We start from the raw sequence: 14,375 nt of genomic DNA, 5'->3' as shown, positions 1-14,375 counted from the left end.
GTGTCCTTGAACCCTGAGGAGAGGCGCCTCGTGTGCCTTAAGCCGTTTTCGCTTTTTGGCAGTGTCGCCTGAATGAGCTTAAGGGTAAGGCCGAAGATGTGTAGACCCTAGGCCTGCCCCAACCCTCTCTTAAAAGTGAGGAAACTGAGCCCTGGAAAGTTTCGGTTATTAACCCAAAGTCTCACCAAGCTTTTGACAGTCCCGGATGTCCTGATACAGTCCAATACTGTTTCCACTTTCATTCTGCTTCTATCTTCAGTATCTTTATGCAGCAATTAAAAAATTTATTAACTAGATTTTAAAAATCCACTCAATGGAGATAAGCCTAAATAAACCGGTGCCGATATTCCCTAGAGGACATCTCATTTCGTAGCTGAAATGAGAAGCAAGTCTAGTAAGTTTGGAAGGAGGGAAGAGTGGGAGCCATGGCAAGAACAGGGGGAGTCCACGAGGCCGTCGAGTCGAAAGGCTTGTGTTCAGACGAGTGCGTTTGTGGGCCCTTGTTTCCAGCTTTGGTCTTCTAGCTTAGTGAAGGCCTAAAATAATTCAGGAGTGTAAAATGGGAAAACAGCTGGCTGGGTTTTAGATTTGTTGAAAACATTGATTTGATGTAACAGTTTCTTTTTGTCTTAAAATTCTGTGAATTCTGAAGGAATCTCAGAGAATTAGTAACTTACGATTTTCACTTTAAGTCATGCATTATTAGAACATGGATCTCCAATTTTATCATGAATCAAAATCTCCTGGAGGACTCCTTAAAATACAGATTGCTGGGCCCCACCCCAGAGTTGACTCACTTCTCTAGTGTCAGTTCTCAGGGGTTGGTGATGCTGCTGGTCCCATGACCACACTTTGAGAATTGCTGGATTAGAGAAAAAATGATAATAAAAAGTTCCTGTGAGTCGTTATGGACTAAGAGCTGGTTTCTTTGATATCTGTTACATAAAACATTTCGATTGACAAACATTTTTATGCTTTGCAGAAAAACCATAATGGTGACCCTGAGACAACATGTTATAAGTCTTCTGAGTCACTCTCAGAAGATTAAATTATCCTGGATGTGGCTCAGGTTATCTGGTTAAATGCCCTGCTTCAGGAATGCAGTTGTCCGCAGACGAAGGTTCTGCGTGTGGAGAGACGAAGGGACCCCAGCGCTCTGCGTCTGCTCTGGCCTTGGTGTGGCAGGCCTCTCACAGGCAGGTGCTCTCCCCCGCTGAGGTGCTGCGCTGGGGAGGCTTTAGTTTGCGTTTCCTTTGTGGTCCAGGACATCGAGGACCTCTTTGTATGCTTACTTGGCACTTTCCTCTTTAGCGAAGCATGTCTCCAAATCTTGCTCCACTGGTTTTTGGACTTTTGCATTTGAGGTTCTTTATATATTCTGAATATAATTCATTATCAGATATATGATTTGTGCACATTTTCTCCCAGTCTGTGATCTTAACAGTTTCTTTTGAAGTGCAGAAGTTTTGAATTTTGGTGACATCTAGTTTATAAAGTTTTTCTCTTTCAGTTAGTGCTTTGGGTGTTATATCTAAAAAAATCTTTGCCTAACCCAAGTTCCCAACAATTTTCTTTTAAAAATCTTTTTCTAGAAGTTACATAGTTTTAGGTTTTGCATTTTTTTTTTTTTTAAGTTGGATTCTCACTCTGTCACCCAGGTTGGAATGCAGTTGCACGCTCATGGCCACCGCAGCCTCGGCCTGCTGGGCTCAGCCTGGAACTACAGGCATGTGCTTCCACGCCTGGCTAGTTTTTTTGATTTATTGTAAAGACAAGGTTTCGCCATGTTGCCCAGGCTGGTATCAAACCTGTGGGCTCAGGAAATTCTCTCACCTCCATCTCCTGAAGTGTTGAGATTACAGGCGGGAGTCAACATGCCCAGCAGGTTTTGCATTTAAGTTTGTGATGCATTCTGAGTAAATTTTTTGTGTGTAGTACAGGGTATGAGGTATAGAGTGAAGTTTTTTTTTTTTTTTTTTTTTTCTTATGAATAGCCAATTGTCCCAGCACCATTTGTTGATGAAACTATCTTTTCTCAGCTGCATCGCCTTGCACTTTTGTCATCCATTTTCTGTATGTGTGTGAGTCTATTTTGGGGCTCTGTTCTCTTCTATTAATCTATTTTTCTATCTGTATGTCAATGCCACACTGTCTTGAGTACTGAAGCTTTGTAATCAATCCTGAAATCGGGTAGTGTTAGTCCTCCAACTTTGTCTTTTCCAAGGTGTTTTGTGTATGCTAGGTCCTCTGCTGTCCCACGTGAATTTTGGAATCAGCTTGTCAATTTCTACTAGAAGTCTGCTGAGATTTTGATTGGTGCTGTGTGCCTTGCAGCCCAGAAGCTCTCTCAAGGTGCTAAGCTGGGTACTTAGGGGTCTCACTTCAGGTGCTTTCTGTCACTCTCCTCTCTTCTTTGCATCATGGCTAGTGTGTTGTAAACCTTTTAAAAAAGTTGTTTTACTCTTTTAGTTATTTCAAGCAGGAGAATAGATCTAGCCTCTGTTATTTCATCATGGCCAAAAGTGCAAGTGTTATGGTAGGTTTTGATAAATGAGAGTGACAACAGGCTCATACTTGAGAAAGATAAATGATAGCAACATGGAAGAAGGATTAGAAGGAAAAGAGATTGAAAAATGAAATCACTAGGAAGCATATCAGTAACCTAAGAAAGAAACAATAAAGATGGAAATTAAGGCAGCTGTCATTGGAAAGGAGATAAGAGCTGACTTTAGCGTGGAATAGGCTACGAGTTAGATGTGGAATAGGCTACGAGTGAGGGTCTGGGGGAATTTGAGGCTTCCGTCTTGTGTGTGGCTTGCTTGTGTTGGGTTGTTGGCCTGTGGGCCTGCGGGCCTATGCGGGGTGTGACTGACTGGAGCCCCCCCCATGTTGTAAGCAGTTCCGTGGTGTCATAATTGATTCCCTGGAGGTCAGAGCCAGTTGCTCAGTGACTGTTAATAGTTCCTTATATATCTTACTCTGCAGTTCATTATTATTGTCATTATACATTGCAGTTCATTATCAAAAACATACATCGGGGGGGTGATTATTCTCTTTATAGAAATAGTTTACTTCCCTCCATAACAAGTTCTCTGAGAGGTTTCTGGTAGATGTGAGTGTTTATGGATCATTTTTTTAAATAGGAAGTTTTTAAAGAAAGGAAGCCAAAAGCAATCTCAGGAATCACTGATGATTTAAGTCAATTAAATGGACAATAAAACATCCTAAAAATATTAACATAAGTAATGAGAAAAATAAAAATTACCTAATAAAATCTGAGATTTTACAAGAAACTCATACTATGTGGAGGGACAAATAAAGGGAGGCCTGCCCTATTGGGTGGGATAAGTATTATGATATTTGTGGTAAACTACAGCTTATTTTGTGGAGTTGTCAGTGATCTAAATTTCAAACTTTAAAAGATTGATTTACTGTTGTTTTCAAGAAGTCAGATTTATTTTACTTTCCAGAATAATAAATGCAGAAGTTAATTTCTAACAGATGGGACCAGAAATTGCAGTTGTTCCCTCCTGTTGTGACTGTGGCCCTTCCATTCTTTCCCTGGAGTGCGGTGGCACAGTCATGGCTCACTGCAGCCTAACACCTGGGCTCAAACAGTCCTCCCATCCGCAGCCTCCTGAGTAGCTGGGAGCATGCGCCACTACGCCTAGCTAACTTTTTGATTTTTAGAGACGAAGACTTGCTGTGTTGCCTAGGCTGGCTCCAGGCTCCTCAAGCCATCCTCTCACCTCGGTCTCAAAGTTGTGAGGCACTGCACCCAGCCACCATTCTTTCCTTAAAGAAATGTTTCTCAGACCAAAATACTTCTCACTTACATCGACACTTGAGAGGGAGGAAAGTAGAAGAGATTTCAGTCCCGGCATCTTAGTTCTAAATAATCGAATACATTTCTTATTGGCTATCTTGGAATTTATGATTATGGATTTATTTAAACTGTTCCTTCATTAACTTTGTATTTTAAAGTAGACTGACCCTGGTTTGTAATCTTTTTCCTGATATAAATTTATTTAAAATAAGTGTAGAAATATGCTGATCTCAGACAGGTGCTATCTACGTGCAGGCTAAAGATCATTAACTTTTTTCCACAAGCTATTTCATTTATGAACATAGTTTATATTTTTGTTCTTGATCATCCTGGTTCTTCCCCCCTCCCCCCCAACTACGTTTTTCCTATTAGGGTGATTGTCCTGGCACAATAGGGATACTTTCTAATCTCATGCAAGTCTTATGACAGGGAAGTAGTCTCTACCCCAAGGTGATGTTGCTTGAAGTAGTTAGGAGAATGGACTCTGTTATTGAATAGACCCTGATTTGAGTCCTCCCTCAACAGCTTGACTTTAGTTAGAAGTCTTTAGCCTCTTGAACCTGTTTTCTTTGTTTGTTTTCCCATAAAATGGAAATAATGATGGTGTCTTCTCCACCTAACGATTATAATAAGGACAAAATGAGATGATGCGTGTAGATTGCTTAGTATGGCGTCTGGCACATAGTAAGTGCTCAGTAGATGTTTGCTACTACTTACTTCACTTGAAAGAAAACTAAGAAAGGCAAGGCTGTCAAATTTATGTAGCATAGAAAATAGGGGGGCTAGCAAATAGACAAGGAAACAAATTGAAATTCAGAAAGCCCTCTACCTCCTGAGTGAGGTAGAATGCCAGGCTTCAGAGTCATGGCATCTAGAAGCCTTTGGCTTTGAATTTTAGATAGAATAACTTGGGTTTCTTACATAGGAAGGGAGAGTTCTGGCTTAATCGTAGTTTCTGTTGAGGTGTTTTTTGGTGTGTTTTAATCGACAAGGCCAACCCATAATCACAGTGTTACAAAGGTAATGATAGCATTGTCATAGTCTTTGCTGTGTAGCCCATGGCTACAAATGCTGCTTTTTACTCTGGAGTCCATCTTCTAAATGACAAATGAGGTGTGTTTCAATGAAGGCAGGTCACCTTGACTGAAGGAACCATACAGCTGTTAGTTTACCCTGGGAAGCAAAGACTTGCAGGGTAGGAGACATTAAATAGCTACAGCTACCTTTGGGTCTTTGAAGGACTGCGGTCTGGAAGTGAATCAAGACTTTCTGTATGACCCTGGAGGTAGCTCTTCTGCAGTTCTGGAGCAGAGGACCAGAGTTCAAGTTCTGTTTCTGAGATTGGGATGGAATCAGTTAAGTTCTCTGAGCCTTCGGTTCCTCAGCCATATAAAGCAGAGCATAAAATCACTCTGTGCAGAGGTTTAAGGTGTGCGTTAATGTGTGTGCAAGAGTGATTCACATTTCTTGTTGTGCTGGCATGGCACTGGTAGGGGGTGCTGAATCAGCTCTCTGGATGGTGCTAATGAAATTCTTTTGGGGATTGAACAAGCTTTGGCTTCATTTTGTCATCACGCTGAGAGCCAAAGTCCAGATACTCAGGTCAGGACTTTTGAAGAAGGTACGTGGAATAGACATATTTAGAGGCTCTTGGAGAAAGACATGGCATTTCCCGACACTGCAATCTAGGGCAACCCACAGTGTCAGATCCAGGATGTGTGCCCAGTCAGTTGCTGTGTGTGAATGAATGCAGGGACGGAAGTCCCCTCACTAGCACGCGTGTCCTTGGCTTTGCCTAGCAGCACTTTCCTCTTGTTTTGAATATGGCACATGTTGTCTTCCCAGTTTGTTTGTTTGCTTTTGTGTTGTTATTTTAGGTTGGGTGTTTTGCCATTAGCTGAAACAGCTCTTACTTTTCTTTCTATTCACGTGCACTTATGGAAGACGACAAGGGCATAGAGAAAATGCTGCTGTGATTTTGTTGGGAGCTGGCCACGGAGGCCCACTGAGTGTTAGGGATCAGGAAGGGCCATAGACCCTGAGACCGCTAGGATGTGTTCGGGAGCCATTGACCCCTATCTTCCTCCTCCTTTTACCATACTGCACAAGTAACCTAAAGAAACTCTGCTGATCTAAACTGAAGGCACTGTGACTGTGACAGGCATGGCTCACTCTAGAAACCCATTGTTCCTGTTTCCCATAAAACTATGGTTTCGGCTTAGGAATTAAATATAATTCAAATTCAGGTCACATTTGAAAGCCTTTTATACGGTACAAGCTTCTTTATAAAAATTTAAAAGTATATTTGTAGACTTAGTATATACTTATAAAGAGCTGTTTCAAGTTTTTCAATGATATAAATAATTATCTAGAGTTGTCAAAAGTGGCCCAGCACAAAGTTTGGACCACATTCCTGAGAGCCCAACACGTACTTTAAACTGGGCTGCATTCTTTTAGGCCAGCTTTAGCTACAGTTAGTGTAAGGTTTCTCTACCTATTATAAAAATTAAATTTATTTTATTCATAAAAAAAATTATAAAATAGGTCATGCTAACGTCGAAGAATCATGTTAGTTCAAGCATGACCAATCATGATATTTTAAGGTTTAATAGAAATACAGTTAACTTTAAAAATTTCATTGTCTCTATTTTCTACTATTGTAGTTTCGGAGAACGAGAGCAACAGCTCAATTGGTTTGAAGCATGGTTTAACCACTCCCCCTGGTTTACTACATTAATTTCCACCATAGTTGGCCCTTTAGTTGTTTTAATTTCCCTACTTATTTTGGGCCTTGCATCATCAACAAGCTTATAGCCTTTGTTAAAAATTAAGTCAGCATCGTTCAACTCATGATGCTTAAGCAGCAGTACCTACCACTTGGTACCCACCCGTGTTGTCTCAGCTCTTCTACCCATTTTTCAGAATAGCCTTAAAGAAACCTATGTAGACCCATGATTGGGTCTTATCTTTAGGTTCCTCTGAGAGGGGGGAATGAGAGACCCAAGAGATTCAAAAGAAAACTATACTTGCTGTAAAAGAAGTATTCATTGCATTTTATATATATTCCTAACTCACGTTCACTATATTCGGTAGACTCTGAGGCGCTAGCCACTCTCCTGGTGGGCTCTGTGTTGGTTCAAACCTCCGGCTCCCATGCCAAAGTTAATTTACACGCAGTGACTGTGTAAACCTAGCTTATCTGGCATTCCATTCCACCCGTTTGGCAGTTACTTGTCCATCACAAGTAACTAAGCCTGAGCCCATGCAAATCAAACTCGAATCAACCAATCAAGGTCTTTGTAACTGCGCCATATTGTTTTTATCCAATCCTGTGTGCACAGGTTTGTAAAGCCACCCCACCCCTTCAGAATTATGTATAAAAGGTGCGTGTTAACCTGGGTCGGGGCTCTCATCCCTGAAGTCGCTGCATTGGCTTCAAACATGAGCCTAGACTCAAGCCTGAGTAAAGACCCTCATGTGTTTGCATCGGAGCTGGCTCTTTGTGGTCTCTCGGATTTAAAATCTTGGATTTAACAATTTCATTGGGAGACTTCCTGGGGGCAGTTTCTCCTCAGGCTTAGCCCTTTGAGTGCCTTGTTTCTGCTATTTCTACAAATATTTTAATTTCTGTAGATCTTTCTGAAAGCGGTGTCCTACGCGTAGGCTATTTCTATGGGATTGTGGTCCCAGGACCTCATAGCAATGGCTGCCTCTGGGGAAGAAGTTTTGGGGATGGAGACATCACATTATAACGCCGTTTGAACTTTCAACCATGTGCTTTATTATTATTATTATTTTGAGTCAGGGTCTCACTCTGTTGCCCAGGCTGGAATGCAGTGACATGACCCCAGCTCGCCATACCTCAACCTCCTAGGCTCAGGCGATCCTTCCACCTCAGCGTCCCAAGTAGCTGGCACCACACCTGGCAAATTTTTTGTTTTTAAAAATTTTTTATAGAGAAGGGTTTCACTGTGTTGCCTAGGCTGGTGTCGAGCTCCTGGCTCAAGTGATCCTCCTACCTTGGCCTTTCCAAGTGCTGGGATTACAGGCATGAGTCACTTATTACTTTTTAAACCATATGTTTTGTTAATTTTAGAAGCATTTTTTAAAAAAATGGATGGGAAAACTCCATGATTCAATAGATACTAGCTTAAATGAAGTAGAAAGTTGTGTTGGGAATACTGGAAGGCACAGTTAATACAGCACAATAGCTCCCCTGTAGTAAGAGTCTCCTGTGTTTGAGGCATCAGTGCTTTTGTCTGCCTTCTCATCTAGCTTTCTCTGTAATCACATGAGGTTTAAGTCTCACTTTCTTTTGTCTTTACTGTGACCAATTCACGCAAGAGCTCTGGTGTTTGGTCAAAGTCAGGCTGAAGGTCACACAGTGTGGACAAGACTTGGCACAGCCAGGGAGAAGTGACAGTTACTGAAATTATGTTAGTTGGGAAATGCTGCTGTAATTACTGCTTACAGCCTTGAAGTCGCTGTTTCCTTCTAGTCCACCAGGGACCAGACAGACAGAAGTGAGCAGGAAGGACGGGGAAACAGCTGTGAAGGCAAATGAAAGACAGAACTGACTGGAAAATGTGGACACCTTCTAATTGGTAGCCCAAGGGGGCCTGTGGACCCGTTTTAAAGTGACAGATGCCTGAATCCCGGTATTCGTAGTGCTCTTGATGACTGGTGGGTGTTGATTCCCATGGTTTTATTCATTTGGTTAATTATGGAATTTATTTCAGATAATATTTTGAGTCATACCATTGCCATGGTAATTAATGGAATATTAATACACATTCTAGGGAAATACCTGTCCATCTTGTGAAAAATGCATAGTCTTGGCTGGGCTTGGTAGCTCAGTCTGTAATCCCAACACTCTGGGAGGCCGAGGTGAGCTGATTGTCTGAGCTTGCGGGTTCGAGACCAACTGGGACAACTTGGCAAGACCTCTTCTCTACAGTAAAAAGAAAAAAAAATTAGCAGGGTGTGGTAGTGTGTGCTAGTAGTTCCGGCCACTTGGAAGGCTGAGGCGGAGGGATCGCTGTAGCCCAGCGGGTTAATGCTGGGGTGGCCGTGAGCATGCCACTTCACTCCAGCCTGGGCAATGGAGTGAGACTTCAACTCAAAAAAATAAATAAATAGTGAGACTTCAACTCAAAAAAATAAATAAATAATGCGTGATCTCCATCACGCTGAGGTAGAGCTGTGTAGCAGTCAGTCTCTGTCTTCCACTTTCTCTCTCCTCAAATAAGCTAATATTTAGGAGAATCTCCTTCAGCAGAGAGCAAATTATTTCTGAGGAGCATCCAGACACCCGCCAGTGCCTTGCATGCTAGCTTTAAGTCAGTCTCAAGGTCGGTTGTAATTGCCTTGTGTGAATTGTGTGGCCTGGGGCAAATGATTTTGCATCTGTGAGCATCTGTTTCCTTATCTCTGCAGTGTGTTTAGAATACCTAATTCCCCCTGTTGTAACCAAGGATGGATACAGAGTACCTGGCCGTGGTAGGTGATCCTTGAAGACTGGTTCCTTTTGAAAATCTGCGCCTTTCTCCTCTTCATTCCCGGTGCCGCTTTAGCTCTCAGCCAGTCTCTGTGGAGGGGCATGAGGGCATTTGCGTAGCCTCTGCCCCACCTGGTGCACATCTGAGGCGCACTTACCACTTACTCATCCTTCAGGGCGCAGTGCAAGCTCACCCTGCCCTGTTCAACCCATCCTGCCTTCTGCAGGCAGCCTTGGCTGCTGCCGCTTCTTGCTGCAAATCATCTTTCCTTCTCCTGGCATGTAGTAAGTGCTCAATAAGCATTTGCTGGGTAAATGACTGGAGGGGGCACAGCGTTTACAGAGCTTCCCACTGAGCACGGCAGTCTTGTGAGTTCAACCCAGTGCTTTGGAAGTTCGCAAAAATAGCTGGGAGAGTTCAGGAGATGGTCTTCACTTGCTGCTTTTTGGTTCCAAGGGTTAAATGTTTTCAGAACTGAGGCTAATCTCATTTGAGAGTCCTTGTCCATTCCTGTAAGAATTAGGACAGCTAGTGTTTTGTGAGTGCTTCCTGTGGGCCAGGTCTGTGCTGGTCGTTTTGTTTGCATTCTCTCCTTTAGGCCTCTTGTCACCTTTGTGAAGTGTAGGTGCCATTACTGTGCCCATTATGTGTGTGGGGAAATTGGGACACTAGCAGAATGACATGCCAAGGACTCCACAACTAATCTGTGACAGAGCCTAGATCTGAATGAGATCGGATTCCAGAGCTGGCTTTTCGGTGCTGTGTCATGCGGCTTCCCTCTTCCGTGTTCTGAGAGAGGGAATTGGTCAGGTGGGCCAAGATGTCTGTAAAGGTGGCATTTCTCCCACAGTCACTGTGTTTGTAAAGAACCCAGCTGCTTACCAGCTGTCATGCACTGTTCTACTCTTCCCTGTGACTTCCAGTGGGTGGCACTTATAAAATGTGCGTTCAGTTTTAATTTTACCACACTGATATCTATGTGTAGAACTAATTATAACTTTAAAGTACAGTGTAGTGAGAAGTAACCAAGTTTCTATTAAATGTTGCTCAAGCGATGAGTAAGTCATTACTTTCAACTCCTGATGAGTATGTAACGATTGCTTAACATCAGGCTGCCAGGAAGCACACACACTCGCAGAGTAGGCACGTGTGTTCGGTGTGTGTTGCGAGGCAGGGCTGCAGCTGTGCTTTCAGAGAAGAAGGGTAACCGTTCGTTTGTTTTTTGGTGGGAAGGGGTTGGGGTAGGGTTTGTACTGTCATTTGTTTGATTTTGTCCAAAAAGAATAAATGACTTGTTTACAAAATATAGAAGAACCAAGTTTTAATTTGAAAAGATTAGGAAATTCCTATTTCCTGTTTCAGAAAGTAAAATCTCCCAATTATGTCCCGTTTCTTCTAAGAAGTTTAAAATACAATCTAGGTAATCTCCTGCCTCCCTTTCTTCCTCCTTGCCAAAATGGACATTTGTACTTTATGACATTTAATATTTACCAGATACTTCTGGATGTATGAGTCACGTGGCATTGGAGTCAGCAGCCCCTTGAGAACACCCAGTGTCTGTGCTACTCGAGCCTGGTACCTCACTAATAAAATGCATGGACTTGAATTTAATCCACTGTGTATAATTGGTGGTGCTCCTGTTCACACATGCCTGTGCATGGCTTTGTAGAATAAAAACCCCTGATCCTGCAGTTTTTGTTGGTTTGGGACAAAATTTCAGAAACAACTTGGCCGTAGACAAAACCATGCAGTTGTGTCAGATATAAGGTTTTTCGAAAGAAGTAAGTGAAATTTATCTTGAGGGTGTGCCTCTCTAATTCACACAGACACATACACATATCCTGGTTGTAAAGGTCAAGAAATTTTATGGACCTCTAAGGTATGAAGTATTTGGTTCTCTTCTGTAGATAGGGAAGATTCTGGAAAAGGACATTGTGGCTGAGATCATAGACAGCAGAGCAAAGCAGAAGGATGCCTGCTGGTGCGATGAGGTGGTGTGCAGAGGAATGTGTGGGTGTGCCGGGGAGAGAAGGAGGAGCCTTGTTTCGCTGGGGGCCATTCTCCTGAGTACCCTTGGGATGACAAGGGGTCTTGCTTGGCTCTGCGTCCCCTGGACTGCAGGGCCTGTTCATCTCTGCTTCTGAAGCCTGGGGCTGGGCCTTGGCGAAGAGTTTCTTTCTCACCAGTGCATGCCTTGGGCTACAGCTGTAGGCCAGCTGTGGTTGGGGAAGGGCCCTCTTTAGAATAGCTGGTCAAAACAGGAATCTCTGCCTTTTCATTCTTGCAGAACTGGGTGCTGATCTGGAATGAAAGGTTGATTGGTCTGTTGACCATGCCCACCTGGCCTTGGGAAGCAAAGATGAAGAAGCTTCTGCTTCTCCGCACCCCCTCCCCGTCTGCTGGTGCTTTTTAGCCTGTGGCCTAGAGAATGGCACTACACTGAACAAGGTGTCACAGACTCTAGCGCACGTTGGAACTGCTGCTGGATAAACTCTGTGCTACGTGAGAACGGCCAGAGTGCCGCGCGGGCTTACTACCCACGTCTGTAGCCACCAAGGACCTGGAGTTGTACTTGAGAGCCTTCGTTTATAAAATAGCGAGTTTGTCTCCTCCCTTGCTTTCTTTTCTTAGACCTCTCTCTTCTTCAGTTTGCCCCAGCCTTTCACATTTGAGAAGGCCAGCTCTGGGTGTTACCATCTACTTTCCTACTCTCTCACTTGTTCCTGCCTCAGCCATCGTTTGAGGTCTCATGATTTTTGGGCTGAGTTTGATTACAACACTGAATCACCCATTTCTGATTGATGTTCTACTGATCATGTAATATTCAACGCTTCAAAAAGAGAGGTTAGTAATGTAGTTATAATATTGCTGTCAGTGCATTTTTGACATTGAGTAACAGATGACGCGTCTAATGAATGGTGTGACTGCTGAGATTGCATAATTATAGGTTTGTTTGACTTTAGATAAATTATATGCAGGCCAGCATCCATTCAGAGACTTTTTATTTTATGAAGGATCAGAGTACTTCAGTCTAAAAAGAAGCCCTCCTTCGATGACTGTTGTTGTTTTTCTGGAGTTTGCCACTGAGCAGGAGAAAACAAAACCAGACAAAACATAAGCCATATTTAAAGGATGATTTTGATTCAGTGGCCCTTCCTGAACTAAATAACACTCAGTCCACAGTGGCTTGGCACAGTTTAAGATGGTGCTGACCCAGGTCATTGGATGCAGATGTCCAGTGTGCAGGCCGAGGGCTCTGGCCCTGGTGTACTGACAGAAACTGCTGGAACCTTATAACGTAAATCAGAGATTATCTGTGCCCTCTGGACCTGATATGCTGGGGTGGGGATGGGGGATATATTTCAGCTGGTTATTGTACTAACTTCCTGGAACAGTTTCTTAATGAGTGTACCAGGTTACAGGTCTCGCAGAGTCACCAAGGCTCCCCCTCCCCGCCGTGAGACTTCTTCATGTATTTATTGGCTTGTAAATGAAAGTTCGCGTAGATCACAGATTCACATGATTAGCGAAAGCAAGGGTTGACTTGTAATAAATCAGTGCTCACAGAATGGTACGTGAAGAAATGTGAATAACCCCGGCCTCCCCAGCCTGGGGCAGAGGGGGAGGAGGAGGGGGCAAGTCAGAGGTGTGACTAGTAACGATGGTTTCTGCCTCCCTGCTCCACTCAGAAGCCGCTGTGACAGGAGCCACCCAGGACTCTTCCTGCCTCTCTCCACTGCCTGGGGTCCGTGTGTAGTGGCTTCATCTCTGTCACTGCCAGTGCCCTGGCCTGGCACTGGTCGCCCTCTTTCAGTGGGAGTGTGGACTTACTCTCCAAGCATTCACTGAGTAACCTGGTTGCTTTTATAAGGCTTGAGATTAGCTTTGGGGACGCAAAAGGTCACTCTTTTCAGTAGTGTTAAAACGTCTTCTACATGGGAAAAATCATGTTATGTTTGTTATCAGTTTCCTGGGCTTAAGGGATTTAGAAAGAGCTTTCCAGGAGCGGGTGGCGCGCCCAGTGTCGCACTTGGAAGGTCGCTTCCTGCCTGCAGCCGCTTGGGCCAAGCTGTGGCTTTGGGTCTCATCTTCCTTCTGCCTGAAGGTTGGTCCCTGGATGTCTGTGGAGGGCTTGGTGGTGCTTGTCCTTCTTGTGTTTAAACACCTCTGCCACCACCTCCATCACCCTCCCCCAGATTTCTTTTTTCAGATTCAAGGGGTCCACGTGCCAGTTTGAGTCATGGGTATGTGGCGTGGCGGTGAGGTTTGGGCTTCTGTTGCGCCCGTCGTTCAGATGGTGGGCGTGGCCCCCGATGGGTGGTTTTTCAGCCCTTGCTCCCCCTCCCCCCTTCAGGAGCCCCCAGTGCCTGCTCTTCCTGTGCTTACTCCCACCTGTGTTCAGTGTTCAGCTTCCACTTGCAAGAGCATGTGCGGGATTTAGTTTTCCATTTCTGTGGTAATTCACTTAGAAGGATGGTCTCCAGCTACATCCTCGTTGCTGCAAAGGACGCGATTTTGTTCTCTGTTGTGGCTGCACTGGATTCCATGGTGTATGTGTGCCCTGTTTTCTTTATCCCATCCACTACTAATGGGCACCGCGGTTGGTTCCATGTTTTTGCTATGGTGGATAATGCTGTGATCATGTTTAAACACCTTTTCTGCACACGCAGGCAAGGGTACAGACTTTGCAGTTAGATAGCCCAGGTTGCCCAGGCTGGTCTTGAACCCGCAGACTCAGGCAATCCACTCACCTCTGCCTTCCAAAGTGCAAGATTACAGGCTGAATCACCGAGTCCGGCTGAGCTTATGGTCTTAGTCTTTCTCAGGTTACTAGCTTTTCCACTTTTTTTTTTTTTTTTTTTACCAGTTCCAGTATCAGAAGCTAATACTGATCAGATATACTGACCCATTAAGAACACAAAACTAGCTGGGCTTGGTGGCTCAGCCTGTAATCCCACGCTTTGGGAGGCTGAGGTGAGTGGATTGCCTGAGTCTGCGGGTTCGAGACCCACCTGGGCAACTTAGCAAGACCTCATCTCTACAATAAATCA

At 43.9% G+C, this 14,375-nt stretch overlaps 1 protein-coding gene across 1 annotated transcript in view; it reads left to right on the top strand.

Annotated features, from left to right (window-relative positions):
- Nucleotides 1–425: 425 nt before the first annotated feature.
- Nucleotides 426–14,375, top strand: part of NSMCE2 (NSE2/MMS21 homolog, SMC5-SMC6 complex SUMO ligase) — a 191,023-nt gene continuing 177,073 nt past the window's right edge. The window contains exons 1-4 of the mRNA XM_021708693.1: nt 426–492; nt 1,070–1,176; nt 11,232–11,305; nt 11,738–11,865. Of these exons, the coding sequence (XP_021564368.1) occupies nt 426–492; nt 1,070–1,176; nt 11,232–11,305; nt 11,738–11,865 (376 nt within the window). The remainder of the gene's footprint in view (nt 493–1,069; nt 1,177–11,231; nt 11,306–11,737; nt 11,866–14,375) is intronic.

This window comes from Carlito syrichta, unplaced genomic scaffold (genome assembly GCF_000164805.1).
Source record: "Carlito syrichta isolate Samal-C Ts95f unplaced genomic scaffold, Tarsius_syrichta-2.0.1 Scaffold143521, whole genome shotgun sequence".
Taxonomy (NCBI): Eukaryota; Metazoa; Chordata; class Mammalia; order Primates; family Tarsiidae; genus Carlito; species Carlito syrichta.
Note: the sequence above shows the minus strand (reverse complement) of the source record. Positions and strands in the feature narration are given on the sequence as shown.